This window comes from Tursiops truncatus, chromosome 10, assembly GCF_011762595.2.
Source record: "Tursiops truncatus isolate mTurTru1 chromosome 10, mTurTru1.mat.Y, whole genome shotgun sequence".
NCBI lineage: Eukaryota > Metazoa > Chordata > Mammalia > Artiodactyla > Delphinidae > Tursiops > Tursiops truncatus.
Genome location: NC_047043.1, coordinates 13,738,402 through 13,756,654, shown reverse-complemented (window position 1 = coordinate 13,756,654; position 18,253 = coordinate 13,738,402). Strand labels below are relative to the sequence as shown.

General features: G+C 39.2%; 1 protein-coding gene and 1 long non-coding RNA gene across 3 annotated transcripts in view; one reads left to right on the top strand and one right to left on the bottom strand.

Annotated features, from left to right (window-relative positions):
* The window catches only part of LOC109551521 (uncharacterized), a 45,716-nt gene extending 43,399 nt beyond the window's left edge, over positions 1-2,317 (bottom strand). Inside the window, exon 1 of one of the 2 annotated variants that reach the window (XR_002178299.3) lies at positions 45-2,317. This is a non-coding gene — a long non-coding RNA (uncharacterized lncRNA). The remainder of the gene's footprint in view (positions 1-44) is intronic. The other variant, XR_012334353.1, reaches the window with a different exon arrangement.
* Positions 1-18,253, top strand: part of KIF13A (kinesin family member 13A) — a 215,783-nt gene that overhangs the window by 122,508 nt on the left and 75,022 nt on the right. Inside the window, 3 exon segments of the mRNA XM_073810392.1 lie at positions 10,021-10,113; positions 10,975-11,155; positions 13,867-13,954. Coding sequence (XP_073666493.1) covers positions 10,021-10,113; positions 10,975-11,155; positions 13,867-13,954 — 362 coding nt within the window.

Here is an 18,253-nt window from a genome sequence, read left to right as displayed (position 1 = left end):
AATTCTTACCCATACCTAACCTGACAGTTCTTTTCGGGGCTCACCTTTATCCAGTTGTTCCTCAGCATCCAGACTAGTTTTCTTAGAACCAGCAACTCTCTTTTTGCATTTGTTAGTTATGTAATTACAGAGAAGTGTAGCTGACACAAACCAGTTCAGGAGCAAACACAACTGACCCTTTGTGAGAACCTAACTCAGCTGGTGGGAGTCCAGAGTTGTCTACCAGTTGGGTGATTTAGTGTGCAGTAAGCCATCAGTGTATTTTACAGATGGAAGAGAGAATGTTAATTGAGAGAATCGGGTAAGTGAAGGTCAGTTAAGAAAAATTTCTCTGAGATAAAGTAAGCTAGGCTGACACTGTTAAATTTTTTACAAGAGTGTGTGTGTATGCTTCTCTTTCTTCTCACCTCTACTCCCAGATTTTTTAATCCCACCCAACGCTGCCTTCTTCCACTTTCCTTTCTTTGTCGACATCTATTCCTTAGAGTATTTCTTGGCGCCCAGAGACATCACTTAACTTAGTTAAGTGTGTTTAGAGGGGTGGATAATAATAACAACAATAGACAATAGAGTTCTGAGCACTAGTTTCCCAGCACTGTGCTCATCCCTTTATCTGCAGCAGGTCATTTAATTGTCAAAACACCAAATTAGTAGAAACTGATATTGCCCCCATTTTACAGATGAGGAAACTGAGGTTCAGAGAGGCCCTGCTACTTGTAAGAGAGCTGAAAGCAGTGGTAAATGCGGATTTGGGTCAATGACAGTTATGTGTGAAGATTTTATAGATTCTACTGCAATCCCAGGCTCTCCTCTCTTCTCTCTCATCCCAACAAGAGGCTGTGCCTAGGGAATCATGTTATTGGAGTACTCTGGCTTGGAACCTAGCCAGGAATAATACTATTAACATTCTCCCTCCTGTCAGAAGTTCTCCAGAGTCCTGAATGCCTGTGTTTGGTTTGGGCTTTGTTCTCACCTCCCCTCAAGTGCCGTCAATCTTGTGCACCCCACAGTCCAGAAGAGATATTGAGTCAGGTCTGCCTCTGTGTCAGAGAAACACAGTGGCAAACACTGTCGAGCAGGTAGAGGTGAAGAACAGCTCCTTTTTCAGCAGTTGTTATATGTGAAAGTACCCTCCTGAACCACTCCAAAATGCATTCTCTGTGAGACAGTCCTCACAGCTCTTTCATCCGGGGCCCCGACGCCTGACCCCTCCTCTGTGACTCAGCCACTTTATACGGCAACAAAGAAAGGAGCTGAGGTTCACTGCCAGCTCATGACTGGCCCCAGCGCTGTCAGGGGGTGGAAACATCCATCTGGGCGAGTCACCCAGGCCGTGCTGCAAGGAAAACTCCTGAGGACTGCAGTGCTGATAGCTCCCAGATGCCACTGTGGAAAATGACCCCGTGTCTACCTTTACCCTCCAGGCCCAGGTTCTCAGGGTCATTTTACCAAGCCCCTTAATGGCAATCTTCTATAGTTTATTAAAACTTAAATCTCCTATCATCAAGTCAAGCCTTTAAAGCCCTAGTTCCTTTATCTAAACTCTGTAGTTTTTGGTCATTTAACTTAAACCAGGTTTAAAGTCACCACATGTGACAGTTTCTGAGAGTTGCACTGTTTGAGGGAGAGATTACCTGAAACCTCGTCCAGGTTCGGCATTCCTCGCCCCTTCAGGTATGTGTGAGGTGCCTGACTGGCCTTGCCCTGTCCAGGTGCTCGGATTTAGAGCTGGGCCACCTGCCAAGTCCAGACTCATCACAGTCGCTAGTGCTGTCAGCCTGGTTAGGAGTGGAAAAACACCCTCCCAGACGCGCATGCCCAGGAACTCCAGATCATAAATATTGAGCTTAACCTTTTTTTTTTTTCACTCTTAACTCCAGTGAAAAAAGAGATGGGGAAAAGAAGGAAAACTGGGGATTCTGTTTAAAATGATAGAATCGTGTTAAAATCCCGGCTGCTCTTCCACGCCGCTACCTTAGAAATATTCTGTGCACATGTCACGTCCAGTCTTGTATCTCCATATTTAGTGCTTTGATCAGCCATGATCTATGTGAGACTGCCTTGGTTCATGCAGATTGTGAATAAAACAAGGTTATGCCCTCTTATTTTGTTCTCCCATTTCCTAGAGCATAGCCCACTGTGATGTTTCACCCTGTGCCTCGTACGCTGTCAAGTGTCAGCATATGCATGATATGCACTTTCCCTCCTCCCATCCCTAGTTTCTCTTCTGTGCTTTGCTATCAGAGCCCTGCTGCAGTGAGAGAATTACCTTGGTTACTGAGCTCCCAATGCACACGCCTGGTAGCTTTGAGGCCATTGCTGCTATTCCCAGGAGGGACAGGTTACATACAAGTGTGGAGACTCAGGGTGTTAGCTTTTCAGAGAGCTGTATCATGTGTGACTCAGGGTTGGGCGGGTCAGGTCTGTGACTTTGCTTGCAGAAATTCCATACAGGAACCTTCTCTACTGTTCTGACATTGTGTTGTGGTTGCTTTGGGCATGCCTGGGTTTTAAGACTTGTCCACACAGCTATAGGAGTCTAATCATAAACCCCACAGAGGAAATTGGCATCTTGGTCATGGTTATGAACAAGTGAGACCCTGTGGGTTCCCCGTGCCAGGCACGTGGAGCTGACTTCTGTAGAGTGGCCATCTCCCCTCTGGCAGGGGTCCTGCGGAAAAGTCACAGGCTCTTGGGTTGGACTGTGTTGTGCCTTTGTGTGGTTTGTCTGGGATAGAAACAGATTCTCATAGGTCCTCTAGCTCCCCTCAGGACTTCTGAACTTGCCCTTCCGTTTCCCTTCTGGGCTGGTACGTATTTCCCTAGACAAGTGGCACTTCGTCCCATTTGAGTGTGAACTGGAGTCGGGAAACATTTAGGGTAGGGATAGTGCATCTTTTATGGATTCCCTGATTCCCACTCTCCAGCATAAATAGCTCTGTGTGTGTGTGTGTGTGTGTGTGTGTGTGTGTGAGTGTGAACTAAGCTTCTAAAAGCAGTTGACAAATTGCTTTTTTTCTATGCCGAAAAAAGGGACTGCTGTGTTTAAAAAATAAAAAGGAACAAAGTAAAAAGAAACAAATAAACAAACAAAAACACCTTCAGTCTTTTGGATAAACCAGACTCTCCTTAATAGACTGTATAAGGGTCTTTGATGGTTAATATTTTCTGTCCATCACAGAGTGAAGTGTAGCCACTGTTCATGTTTCATGGAAAACTGGTTATGCTGAGGAGGACAGAAGACCGTAGAGAGTCTACAGGGCATTTTTAGGCTTTGGTTGACAGTCTTCACTTTTTTCAAATAATCATTTGTTTTACCAGTGGTGGCTGAAAGTCAGCAAACCAAAGAATTGATTAAGTATAACCCCAGCCAGGGATTCGTAGAGCTACAAAGGCACCAGAATAAAAAAATAAGGGGAGCTCTATAGAGTCTGTTTGCATTCAGTTTTATTGATATGGTTTATTTAGTTGTTTTTTTCCCTCTACCTTTCTGAGATATCTTAATGTTATTAAAAAAATGGTAAATATTTTTCCTCCACTGGACAACATGGGTTGGCGTATTCTGGCCCAGATAATAATTAATGATACTGTTCCTTCTTCCTCTCCTCATCATGACCCCCCCTACACATACACACACATTCACACACACCCTTCTTTCTGTCACGTGTGAGTATACCACCATTACATTTGGTCAGTGGAATTTTAAAGGTGGGACCACTAGAGGTGCTAGAGAAATAGCAGTAAATGATTCCTTTAATTTTTTTTTCTAAGAGTAAGTGTCTTTTATCTTTAAAATTGGATTGCCTCACAGAATTGTTGCAAAGATAGAGGAACTATTGAAGGAAAAATAATTAGATGATTACCTCCTTTTCTGCACCAAAATTAATTATAGTTGATTAAAGATTTAAGAGATGGTATTAATTATGGATATTAGCTAAAATATATTCTAGACTTTTAATGGCCACCCACTATGGCAAGTGCTTTACTGTACTGCCTTATCTAATCATACCAGCAACCCAGTAAGAGAGCAACTATTATTCCTGTTTTACTAGTGAAGGAGATCTTGCCCAAGATTACATAGCTGATAAGAAGTAGAATTCAGATTTGGATATAAAACTGGAAAAACCAAAAACAAAGCTAGAAGAAAATATGGGTGAATAACTATGTAATTTGGGGTAATAATAATCCAGAATGATTTTGGAAGCATAACATACACCATATAGATGAAAATCATAAAGGAAAAGATGAGAGATTTGAATATGAAAGACCAAAAGCTTTTGTATGACAAAGAACAACATAAGACTGAAAGGTAAATGACAGATTGGGGAAAAATATGTACAATATATAATAGACCAAAGGTTAATATCCTTAATATATGATGGATATTTTAAAATTAATACTTAATCAATTACTAAACCAATTGATTTATAAAAATAAACATAGCACCCAAATAGTCAGTTTACTGAAGAGTAAATACAAATGGACAATAACCTAAGGAAAGGAAAATTTAAATTTAACAACACAAAAGGCCTTTTTTTTTTTTCTGTTAGTCAAAGCCAGGAAGAATGATAATAGCCAGTGTTGTTGAAGGTGTAGAAAAAAGATTCATGCATTGCTAGGAGAGTTAGTGATTTGATATTTTTTGGAGTTTTGCCTAGTAAAGTCAATAGAAAAGTGTACAAAGATAAATGTGTAAGAATAAATATTGCAGAAAAAAAGAAAAAGGAAATAATCTAAGTATCTATAATAGGTTGTATCAGTTAATAATTGCATGTTAAGTATACAGTGGAAATTAAGCAGAGCTATTAAAAATGTTAATGTTGATGAATCTTTGTAGAGGTGGGAAAGTATTCATTATTTCTTAAAAGATAATAAATTTCCCTTGAGACATGAAGTCGTAGACAAAATGGATTCCACTCTCTCTAGAATCCAGTCTTGCTTAGATTTGTAAAAATACATGAACTTTACAATATAATTCTTTGTATTTTCCCTTTTATAAATTGTGTTTTGGGATAGCTATTTAAGGATGGAAAGGAGAAAAATTCTTTCCAGAAACACAGTATAATTGTCTTCTACTTTTTCATATTCCACTTTGTGTTTCCCAGAATGTTTTCCTTTCCTAGTTATAACTAAAACTTTATTAAATACAGTAAATCTCAATTATATTCTGTCTGTCAAATGTAACCGTAAATATCTAACTAAAAGAACTTGACTTTTTGGAAAGCATATTTGTACATTTAGTGGAAATCAAAGAGGCTGGTTTATTTTTTTCAGTCGTATATATTTTGTTTCAATGTCTAGGAGGTAACTATGGATGTCAGTAAAGGTGTAATCTGTAATTTTTATCAAAGTTATTCGATTAGTTACATATTATGTTGACACGTCTGTTCACACCCCAGGGCCTTATTTAACAAAGACTATTGTAATCTTGAGGGGCTCATTAGAATTTCAAAAACAGCCATACTTTATCCAAAGTGTAAACCCTACAATTAACTTCTTAAGTTCAACCAACAATATTTTGATGCCTCTGTCATCACTAATGAGGAAAGGACGCCCAATTAAATACACATTAGTCTAAAAACAGTAGTGTCACCAGAGCAATTCAGTAAATAAGAGTGTGTACTGTGTGCCAGGTACTCTGCTAAGATGCAACAGCTCCTGTTTTCAAAGGAGTTCACAATTCAGTGGTAGAGACAGACATGGGAAAAAAAAAAAAAAATACTGCAGTGTGTTGAGTTCTGGGAGTTTGTTTTTAAAAAAAAAAAAAATACCACGGAGACCAGAGGTGGGAATAACTGATTCCCAGTGTCATGAAGCCTGAATCACTGATTATGGATGGGCCTCAGTCCATCTGGGAGTCAACACCCACAGGCCCTGCCACTCGCTGGTGGCCCCATCTTGGGCAAATGACTTACTCTTTCAGAGTGCTGCCCTCATCACCCCCCCATCTCCTTATTGATCACAGTCCATATCAAGGCATTGCAAGGATTCAGCAGTTTAGAATACGGAAAGTGCACTGCAAACGGGGCAGTTGACAAAAAAATACTTTTTTTCTTCTTAGCAGCATACATAATAAAAGTATACAAGTTAAATAGGTTAATTCGTATCCTATTTAGTATCTGCAGTAATTTGGAAACAGGCCAAGCTGAAATTCATTCTTGTATTTTTTATATCCTGGAGCATTCTTTGATCATTTTTTGTTTTTCGTGCAATTTTAGTATACACACCCTGGCTGGTGGGTGGTGTTGGTTTTTTCACCTGACACATCATAAACCTATTTCACGTAGCTCTATAGCATTCATTCTTGGTTTTTTTCAGTTAATGATCTTTGGTTTTAAAAGATGATTCCTACCAAGGAAAAAGAAGACTTGTGATTTGCCCTTGCAAAAACATTGAGAAAATAATTCCTCATAATTCCAGCCTACTCAGCATCAGAAGCAGAAACCAGAAAGTAATCCATTTCACTACCTGATAAAAGAACAGATATAAATCCTTGATTGGTTAATGACTTCAGGCTCTGTGAAGCCAGGGTGAAAGGCTCTTTGACCACAGTGCTTCTCTGCAGTTGAGTCCTTTCATCAACTCAAGCTCTTGCTTTTTTCCAAGTTACGAAATATGAATCAAAATCATGAGTTACAGTCAGGATGTTGGACCTAGCCGAGTCTTAAAGCATCTTGTTCCCATCCTCACCCTACTCCCTTTATGGGGGCTGGTTAACCAGTGTGGAAGATCAAACGAGATTGCTCCATTCATCTCTTTGTGCCAAGAAAGTGGTGTTTTTTCAGTGCCTTTGATGGCATTTGGGTCTTGGCTGAGGACCACCATCAATTCTCACAAGCCTGAGCACAGGCTGTGTTTAATTCCCCATCTTCTGCACTACAGGACTTAGGTCCAGATTTAAGCCTGTGTTTTGGCATAGGCCTTGGGAATACACGTGGAATAAGGAAGGTCCTTTGAGAAAACACGTGAGAAAAGAATATCGATGTGTATCAAAGATCAGCAACAGGATGGGTCAGATATTTTCTTAGCACAAGACTCTATCATACTTAACTATAACATAAAAGCATCTTTTTATTGGACTATAGTGGATTTACAATGTTGTATTAGTTTCAGGTGTACAGCAAAGTGATTCTGTTATACATATACATATATCTATTCTTTTTCAGATTCCTTTCCCATATAGGTTACTACAGAGTATTGAGTAGAGTTCCCTGTGCTATACAACAGGTTCTTATTAGTTATCTGTTTTATATATTCTAGTGTGTATATGTCAGTTCCAATCTCCCTATTTATCCCTCACCCCCCTTTATCCCCTGGTAACCATAAGTTCGTTTTCTACATCTGTGACTCTACTTCTGTTTTGTAAATAAGTTCATTTATACCCCCTTTTTTAGATTCCACATATAAGTGATAATCGTGATATTTGTCTTTCTGCATCTGACTTACTTCACTCAGTATGACAATCTCTAGGTCCATCCATGTTGCTGCAAGTGGCATTATTTTGTTCTTTTTTATGGCTGAGTAATATTCCATTGTATATATGTACCACATCTTCTTTATCCATTCTTCTGTTGATAGACATTTAGGTTGCTTCCATGTCCTGGCTATTGTAAATAGTGCTGTAGTGAACATTGTGATGCATCTTTTTGAATTATGGTTTCTCAGGGTATATGCCCAGGAGTGGGATTGCTGGATCATATGGAAGTTCTGTTTTTAGTTTTTTTAAGGAACCTCCATACTGTTCTCCGTAGCGGCTGTACCAATTTACATTCCCACCACATAAAAGCATTTTTGAAGGTGTGTCTTCAGTGGATAAGAATTTTGACAATACTTTATTATCCTCCGAGTTTATGTGTGTGTGCACATACACACACATCTTCAGGTAGTCTTCACAACAAACCGTATTTTTAGGAAGCCTCTTACAGTTATACCCTTTTAAAAATATCCACATATTTCACTAACATGTTTTAAATGCCTCTTCGGTAGAAGTCCATAGTTGAGAAATAATGTTATATAAATTTGGTATATTTTCTTCTGATCCAGTTTTTTCTTTTTTTTACTTTAACACACATAGATATTACACATACTATTTGACATAAATTTTTACATTATATGTACAGTCTGAACATGACTTTTTTTAAAACTCAACAATGTTTCTGAATTCTACATTGTTTACACACATAGATTTGTTTTGCTTGTTTATTTAAACATGGTGTGTAATATTCCATCATATAAAATACATTTTACTTATCTACTCCCTTGCTAATGGGCATTTAACTTGATTCCAGCTTTCAGCATTATAAATAATGCTGCCATGAACATCCTTTTACAGGGGTCTCTTGTGGGAGTGAGTCTCTAGGGCAGATGCCTCACAGTGGGTCAGAGAGCCTGGGCATATTCCTTTTTCTTGGTGCTTTGAGGTTTTCCTTGGAACAGCTGCATTTGTTTATTCTCCCACCAGCAGCTTATGAAAATACCTATTTCTTCAATCCAGCTATATTTGATACTGTCAAGGTTTTTTTTTTTTTTTTTTTGCCAACCTAATGATTGGAAGTATTATTTCTTTTAAATTAAATTGATTAATTAATTTATTTTTGGCTGTGTTGGGTCTTCGTTGCTGAGCCTGGGCTTTCTTTTCAGTTGCGGCGAGCGGGGGCTACTCTTTGTTGCGGTACACAGGCCTCTCATTGCAGTGGCTTCTCTTGCGGAGCACAGGCTCTAGGTGCACAGGCTTCAGTAGTTGTGGCACATGGACTCAGTAGTTGTGGCTCGTGGGCTCTAGAGTGCGGGCTCAGTAGTTGTGGTGCACGGGCTTAGTTGCTCTGCGGCATGTGGGATCTTCCCGGACCAGGGCTCGAACCCTTGTCTCCTGCATTGGCAGGCGGATTCTTAACCCCTGCGCCACCAGGGAAGCCCGGAAATATTATTACTTGTTTCATGTTTACACTTTAAGAGTCCCATTCTGCAACCATGATATGTCATAATATAACAAGAGACTGCTAAAATCAGATGCATCAAAGAAAAACATATACCCAAAAGCTTATGTTCTATTGCTTTATTTCCAAACGTAAAAGGAATTGTCATTTGGATAAAAAGATTAAACTGACTCATTCTTGGACAAACATTTATTAAGCATTTTGTACTAGGCACTAGGATTACAAAGATAAACAGATTATAGTCTGACATCCATCGGGGCTTCTCATTCCAGTAGAGGAAAGAGGTACTTAAAGCAGTAGTTTCTGCACAGAGGAAGGAGAAAATCACTTTAATTGTCTTAATGGTGGGGACTGAATGTTAGAAAGGCACCAATTTCAAAGGGTAGTAAATGCCTCGTTAAGCGTTTAAAAAGATTTTCACACCTTAATCTTTAGCTGGGCACTACCGTAGTATAGATGGTACATGACAGAACACCCCCAAGAGCCACAGTGAGCTGTAGACAAGTTCACAGACGGGAACCTGTCCCCAGATCCCCTCTGGGAATACAGGTGAGAGGTGCCTGTGCTCAGCACATCCCCTCCACCAGCGGTGAACAGCTGCTCAGCGTCTGGCATGGACTTAGCACCGTGCTGGGGGCAGAGGTGCACACACATACCAAGATGGGGATGATGAGGTTCCTGCTCGTCGGAAGCTCAGAGTCCACATGGGGAGATAAGACAATCTGTGTTGAATGACACTTTCATACTAACTCAGGAAAAGAAACTAAACCAAATTCAAATGATGCTTCCATACGGCCCACAGACAATGGACAGGAAACTTGAAGGCCTAGAGAAATGTCTTAGAGGGAAACAGTGGGTAGAATCATGAACGGATCCAGGTACTGAGCTATAGTGTAGAAGAGTAGATAAGCAAAATTGAATACAATAAGTTCTTTAATCCACAGCCCTACACATAGTAGATATGCAATACACTTAACATCTTTTTGGATTGAGAGAATGTGTTAATGACTGGGGCTCGGTTATTACTACAAATATGTCAAGAAAAATCAGTCTTTTTAGTTTTTTTGTTTGTTTTGTTTTTTAGGTCAAGAAGTGGTTTTCAAGTGCCTTGGGGAAGGAATTCTTGAGAAAGCCTTTCAGGGGTATAATGCTTGCATTTTTGCATATGGACAGACAGGTAAGTAGCCACTTACAGTCAGTGATATTAAATGTGCATTTCTTAAAACATAGATATAGAAAACACTTTGGGAAACCATAGAAAAGCACTTCTGACTTCACGGGTTTGGCTGAATTAGATGATCAAAAGTAATCTTCATTTTGAAGGTTTGACAGTTGTGGTAACTGAGTAATTTTAGTGTTAATGAGCAAAGCTAGTGTTAAACTATTAAGTGTCATTTTCCTAAATTATAGTTTTAACCTGTATTTGAACTAAGAAAATAATTACCAGTTTCTCGGTATAAATGTTATAGTGAAAAACTGTAGAAAAGCTCTTAGTATCTTCCTCTTAGTATCATCTAGAGGACTTCACCAGGATATTAAACAAAAACAGGCTAGTGGCTCAGCCATTAGCCCTCTGAGCCACCATCATTTCAATTATAAAGTTGGAATAAATCAGTAAATCATAACAATACTGCCTATTGTCGCATCACAGGACAATTAGGGGAATATATGTCAAAGCACTTTCACAAATGTGAAATATTGATATTTTGTGGGTAAAATACTGTTAATGTTACTTGATGGTGATATTTGATATTTACCATGTGTACTTTTAAAGATTACATATTTGTAGTGCTTACATTTGTACGTATCCATCTGTAAGAGAGGTGCCCTCTGGGTCTCACAGTAAAAGTCAAACTGGAGGCCGTGAGTATAATAGAAAGAATAGTAGCCTTGGTGTCCAAGGGACTGGCCTTTGGGGGCCAAATTGTCCGCTTCTGCTGTGTGACCTCGGCTGCTGTGTATGAAACACTTGTGTAGCTGAAGCATTACAGTTTGCTTCCTCTTCCATCCTCCTTTCTTTCTGCTTGCCCTTCTCCAGGCTCAGGAAAATCCTTCTCCATGATGGGCAATGCTGAGCAGCGGGGCCTCATTCCAAGGCTCTGCTGTGCTTTATTTCAAAGGATCTCTCTGGAGCAAAATGAGTCACAGACCTTTAAAGTTGAAGTATCCTATATGGAAATTTATAATGAGAAAGTTCGGGATCTTTTAGACCCCAAAGGGTAAGTTAGTGGTTGAAATTAACCTTGTAGTAGGGGTAATAATTTTAAGTGATCCTGAAGTTAAAGTTGCAGGTGAGTATATGTATTTGCGCCCTTGGTCGGTACTCGAGTTTCAGTTCATTTACTGAGAAATCATCAGCTTCTCAAAGCCTGTTGGTATATCTAGTATTCATAGTTTATCCTATATTCGTGTATAAAGTTGCTTACATATGCCATTTAAAAGGATGTTTTTACTATTTTGTTATTTTTGCCACTATGGTTTATTCATAAAAATTGAGTTAAAAATGACACATTGGTCCTTCCATTTATGTTGGAAAGTAGCACCTCTAAATTGGAGGCAAAGTGGTTGAAGGTTTCAAATGACCCAGCCTAAGCAAGTCATTCTTTTCCAGGGATGTACACTGGAATCACTTGGGAGGCTTTTTAAGGATACACTGGCCTGAGCCCCCGCTCTAGCGCTTATGATTCAGTAGACCCAGGGAGAAACCCAGGCATCTGTATTTTTTAAAAGCTAGGTGATAAAAACCAGATGAGTTTGTTTCATAGAGGAAGGAGAGGGCCATTTACCTTTTTATTAATTAAAATTTTTATTGATTTAAAAATAATATATATAAAAATTTAGAAAGTAGGTAAATGTAAGAAGAAATAAAAATGACCTATAATTCCATCACTCAGAAATAACTGCTGTTAACGCTTTGGTGCATTTTGATCCTGTGTTTCAAATCTATGGGGTGGATGTGTGGTATGCGTGTTTAGGTTCTTCTCTAAATACAATTCAATAGCCTGAATTTTTTATATAACATGATGAAAATATTTTTAAATGTTTTTAGCAGCTGTATAATCAAGGGTATAATTAGAGGCATAAGATAAAAATTATAGATGGAAAGGAAGTGACCCAATCATCAGAAATAGTTTTAGTTATTAACTGTTTAATGCATATGAAAGAATGTTTACAATATATGTAAGGTTTAAAGAATAATAAAATCAATGACTGTCCTACTCACCGTTTGGCTTAATAAATGGAACATGACTGATATTTTTGAAGCCACCTGTGTACTCCTCTTTGATACTGTTTCAACTCCTACCATTCCTACTATTACGAATTTTTTTTTTTTAACTATTACAAGTTTTATATTTCTCATTATCTTCCTCCTCTTTAAGAGTTTACACATAATTTTGCACAATTTTTAACTGTGTGTAAGTGGCGTCATAATACATGTGTCCTTCGGTGACTTGCTACTTTTCCCCTCAATGATTCATTCGTTCTGATATATGAAGTAATAACTTATTGATTTTTACTGCTCTTTAGTATTCCACTGTATAATTATACCATAATTTATTTATTCTGTCTCCTGTCATTTGTGTGGTTTCCACTTTTTACCACTACTGTGCTGCTCTGAGCATTCTTGTACTACATTCCTCCTGGTGTACAAATGCAGGAGTTTCTAGGGAATACATCCAGAAGTGGAATTGTGGGTCAGAAGCTACAGCATCTTCAGCTTTGGTACTGCAAACCTGTTTTCCGAAACAGTTGTACCAGTTTACACTCCCACCAGCAGTGTACAAGAATCCCAGATGTTAGACACCATCAGAAGCACTTGATATTGTGCTAGATTTATTTTTTCTTGCTCATGAATAGCATTAAAGAATCTCTGGTTGTGCCAACAGACTGAGCCGAGTTCTGAATCCTTGGGCATCAAATCAGCTCTCTTGAAACTGTGCACTTGGTCTGCCCTTGTTTAGAGTACGGCAGAATTGCTTGTTGTCACATTGCATTCTTCATCCTTAAAATAACGTTAGTAAGACCTACTTTGTGGAATTGTGAGATTAAGATTCAGTGAGATAACTGAGAGCTTCTTAGGGAACAATGTCGAGACTTCGGGAAGTGCTCATTCTTAGTTTCTTTTTTCCACACTTGAGTGATGCCAAGCATTGACTCTTGATTTGAAAAGTGATTAGTATCTGATGAAAAAGGTGACGTATACAATATGGCTATAATGTATATTATAGCTTTGCTTTTCATCTCAATTATCTATTGATAAGCTCTTCACATGGGTCCCAAACCGGGATTGCCATTTAAAAATTCAAAAGAGCCCTAAAATCTTCACCAGCAGAGCCAGTTCTAAATATAGGATAAATATCAGTAACTACAAACAGCTACTGTACTATAACATTACTTTCTGTATAAAATGGTCAGCACAGAAGCAGCTTAAATCAATGCTGCTGATCTGAAAAGGTAAATTAAAACACTTTAATATTGTTCAGTACTTGCTCAAAACCTTAAGACATTACTTACTGAGAATATGCTTATTTATAGAATAGCCTGAAGGTTAAGTTCAATTCTGGCATGTTCTTTGCTTCATTTCCTTTTTTTCCCTCCTCCCACATGAAATTGAAGTTCATCTACTAAAGCAAGTTGGCCTAACGTAGTATTCTGTGTACTGGCTGTTTAGTTTGGGAGTAGAGATAGAATTTTTTAAATAATACGTTACTTTAAATAGAAATCAGAGTATAAAAGACATTCCTCATAAGGAATGCTGTTTTGCTAATCCAAATAAAATAGCTTTTAGAATACTTTTTGATTGTTAAAAAAAAAAATTCCTTTGAAATTGCAGTCTTAGTTTCTGAGTACTTTTAAAAGTACTTTCTTTTTAGAAAGAAAAGCTCAAGTTGGGTCTGACTCATTCGTTCCTTTTTCCTTTCTCTCAAAGGAGTAGACAGTCTCTTAAAGTTCGAGAGCATAAAGTTTTGGGACCGTATGTAGATGGTTTATCCCAGCTGGCTGTCACTAGTTTTGAGGTAAGTGCCATTAAAAAAAAAAGTCATTTAAAAACTGACAGTAACTTGAAGTATATAGGTAATGTTGAATATATTTTTATGTGAACGCTTTATAGCATATTGACGCCGTTCATGGTCTCAGAAACCCAGTATTAACCACCCCAAACAGAAAGAAAGGGCTTTAATCACACTCTTCAGCCTGCTTGGTTGTGAGGGGTTTGCAGTATTGTTGGGAGGCCCAGTGTTTTGCGATTGCTGAATATTTTCACTCATAGCACTCTGCTGAAACAGTTCTCCCTGAAGTTTCCAGTGATGTCCTTCTGGACAAATCTGGACAAATGTAAACAGTATTTGGTAGTTATTTCAACCCTTTCTCTTTGACAGGGTCTCCTGCCTTAGTTTCCATTACTTTTCACTCTTCGGGTTCTTCTATTTTTCTGAATCGATCCTTCCTCCATTGACCCGTTTCCTTTTCCTACTCCTTGACTTTTATGCTTTCTCATGTCCTGGCTCTATGTTTTGTCCCTATTTTTATTGTCATTACTTTGGAAATCCCATAAAAGAAACTGCTGTCTGTTGCTGAAGAATACCGATAAATAAATGAATGAGCAAATATATCCTTCCACTTAGAAGTACCATCTATGTGTTGTGTTTATCTTTGCATCATTTCAGGCTCAGTAGGACTAAAATTAATCTGCAAGATAACTCTCTCCAGCCATTTAAACATAGACAGTTCTATTATTGCTTAGATCAGAAATAAAGTGCAGTCATTACTTTGAAAACACTGAGATCCTGAAATGAATGAAGACCCCTCTGGCATGAAGATGCTAAGTCAGCACTTCTGCTAAGGTGCCTGGCTCGTAGCTCAGTGTTATAAGGATCAGTGTCTGTCTCCTCCTGTTACTCATTAGTAAGAGCTGAGGAATTTGTGATTTGCATTCAGCTCTGCCTCTTATTAGGTGTGGGAAGAGTTATTTGACCTCCATGAACTTCAGTGTCCTTGTGTGTAAAATCAGGAAAATACTTATTTTATAAAGTTCATCCATCAAAAATTGTTTAAGAGCCTTAGGTTCTGGGTGTCCTAAAGCAGGTGTACAGAGACGAAGAAGGAAAGTTTCCTGTCCTGGGAGAGCCACGGTGTTGGAGGAGGGAGGCAAATAATCAAGCAGTAGAGAGCTTTGCAGGAGAGTTAGAATAAAACAAGGTAACTACCGTTATTGAGTATCTGGAATGCTCAATAAATATTAGCTCTTTTCTCCTTAGTAACTTGCAAAGGGAAGAATAGGTACTTAACAGAGGAAGAAGATGATTGCAGGATGGAAAGAATGGGGGAGCGGCGGAGTCAAGATGGTGGTGTGGGAAGACGTGGAGTTAGCGTCTCCCCACAACTTGGGTGCCTGTGTGCCACTGGTGAGGGACTCTGATGCACAAGGAGATGAGAGGAACCCCAAAGTGAACCAGTAGGATGTAGGGGGACTGAGGGGGGAGGAGAAGTGGAGGCCAGACAGGATCGGCACCCCTGAGGCTGGGGAGATCAGGAGAGGCAGGCAGGAGGAGCCATCCAGGAGGAGCGGGAGAGGAGTGGAGGGTGATTGCTCCTCCCACTCGGGCACAGGGAGCCTGCTGGGCTCCCAGGTGAGGTCCCCTGCCCTCTGAGACCAGGGGTGGGGGCACGCCTGGGACCCTTCTGTTCCTTGAGCCTAAGCCCCACCCCCACCCCCGCCAGCTCCCAGGGCCTTTTCCAGCCCTGTGGGTCCTGAGCATTGGCCCCACCCACCACCCAAACCTTGCCCTTGCTTAGGCCCCACCCTCCACAGCCAAGGCCTTCCTCCCCCCCCCCCCGCCACCCCTCTTTTTTTTTGCCGCCCTAGGTGGCTTGCGGGATCTTGGTTCACAAGCCTGGGTTCAGGCCAAAGCTCCTGTGGTGGGAGCTCCAAATCCAAACCACTGGACTAACAGAGAACCCCAGACCCCAGGGAATATTCATTGGAGTGAGGTCTCACGGAGGTCCTCATCTCAGCACCAAGACCCAGCTCTACCCAATAGCCTACAAACTCCAGTGTTGGAAGCCTCAGGCCAAACAACCAGTAAGACAAGAACACAATCCCACTCATAAAGAGAAAAAACCAAAACCAAAATGAGACGGCAAAAAAATATGTCACAGATGAAGAAGCAAGGTAAAAACCTACAAGACCAAATACATGAAGAGAAAATATGCAATCTACCTGAAAAAGAATTCAGAGTAACGATAGTAAAGATGATCCAGAATCTTGGAAATAAAATGGAGGCACAGATTGAGAAAATACAAGAAATGTTTAACAAAGATCTAGACGAACTAAAGACCAAACAAACAGAGATAAACAACACAATAACTGAAACGAAAAATACACTAGAAGGAATCAATAACAGAATAACTGAGGTAGAAAAACGAATAAGTGACCTGGAAGACAAAACGGTGGAAATAACTGCTGAGGAGCAGAATAAAGAAAAAAGAATGAAAAGAATTGAGGACAGTCTCAGAGAGCTCTGGGACAACACTGGACGCAGCAACGTTTGAATTACAGGGATCCCAGAAGAAGAAGAGAAAAAGAAAGGGACTGAGAAAATATTTGAAGAGATTATAGTTGAAAACTTCCCTAGCATGGGAAAGGAAATAGTCACCCAAGTCCAGGAAACACAGAGAGTCCCATATAGGATAAACTCTAGGAAAAACACCAAGACACATATTAATCAAACTAACAAAATCTAATTCAAAGAAAAAATATTAAAAGCAGCAAGGGAAAAACAAAAAATAACGTACAAAGGACTCCCCATAAGGTTCCAGCTGATATTTCAGTGGAAACTCTCCAGGCCAGAAGGGAGTGGCAGGATATACTTAGAGGGATGAAAGGGAAGAACCTACAACCAAGATTACTCTGCCCAGCAAGGATCTCATTCAGATTTGATGGAGAAGTCAAAAGCTTTTCAGACAAGCAAAAGCTAAGAGAATTCAACACCACCACACCAGCTTTACAACAAATGTTAAAGAAACTTCTCTAAGCAGGAAACACAAGAGAAGAAAAAGACCCACAAAGACACCTCAATACATAAGGCAAATGCTAACAACCATGAAAGGAGAAATCGACAGTAACACAATAATAGAAGGGGGCTTTAACACTCCACTTACACCAATGGACAGATCATCCAAACAGAAAATAAAGAAACACAAGCTTTAAACAACACAATAGACCAGATAGATCTAATTGATGTTTATAGAACATTCCACCCAAAAGTGGTAGAATACACTTTCTTCTAAAGTGCACATGGAACATTCTCCAGGATAGATCACATCTTGGGTCACAAATCAAGCCTCAGAAAATTTAAGAAAATTGAAATCGTATCAGGCATCTTTTCCGACCACAACGCTATGAGATTGGAAATCGATTAAAGGAAAAAAACTGTAAGAAACACAAATACATGGAGGCTAAACAGTGCACTACTAAATAACCAAGAGATTACTGAAGAAATCAAAGAAGAAAGTAAAAAATTCGTAGAAACAAATGACAATGAAAACACGCCAACCCAAAACCTATGGGACGCAGCAAAAGCAGTTCTAAGAGGGAGGTTTAGAGCAATACAGTTTCACCTCAAGAAATAAGAAAAATCTCAAATAAGCAATCTAACCCTACACTTAAAACAACTAGAGAAAGAAGAACAAAGAAACCCAAAGTCAGTAGAAGGAAAGAAATCATGAAGATCAGAGCAGAATTAAATGAAACAGAAACGAAGAAAACAATAGCAAAGATCAATAAAACTAAAAGCTGGTTCTTTGAGAAGATAAACAAAATTGATAAACCCTTAGCCAGACTCATTAAGAAAAAAAGGGAGAGGACACAAATCAATAAAATTAGACATGAAAAGGGAGAAATCACAACTGACACTGCAGAAATACAGAGGATGATAAGAGACTACTACAAACAACTATATGCCAATAAAATGGACAACCACGAAGAAATGGACAAAGTCTTAGAAAGGTACAATTTTCCAAGACTGAACCAGTAAGAATTAGAAAATATAAACAGACCTATCACAAGTAATTAAATTGAAACTGTAATTAAAAATCTTCCAACAAACAAAAGTCCAGGACCAGATGGCTTCACAGGCAAATTCTGTCAAACATTTAGAGAAGGGCTAACACCAGTCCTTCTCAAACTCTTCCAAAAAATTGCAGAGGGAGAAACACTTCCAAATTCATTCTACAAAGCCACTATCACCCTGATACTAAAACCAGAAAAAGATGTCACAAAAAAAGAAAATTATAGACCAGTATCACTGATGAAC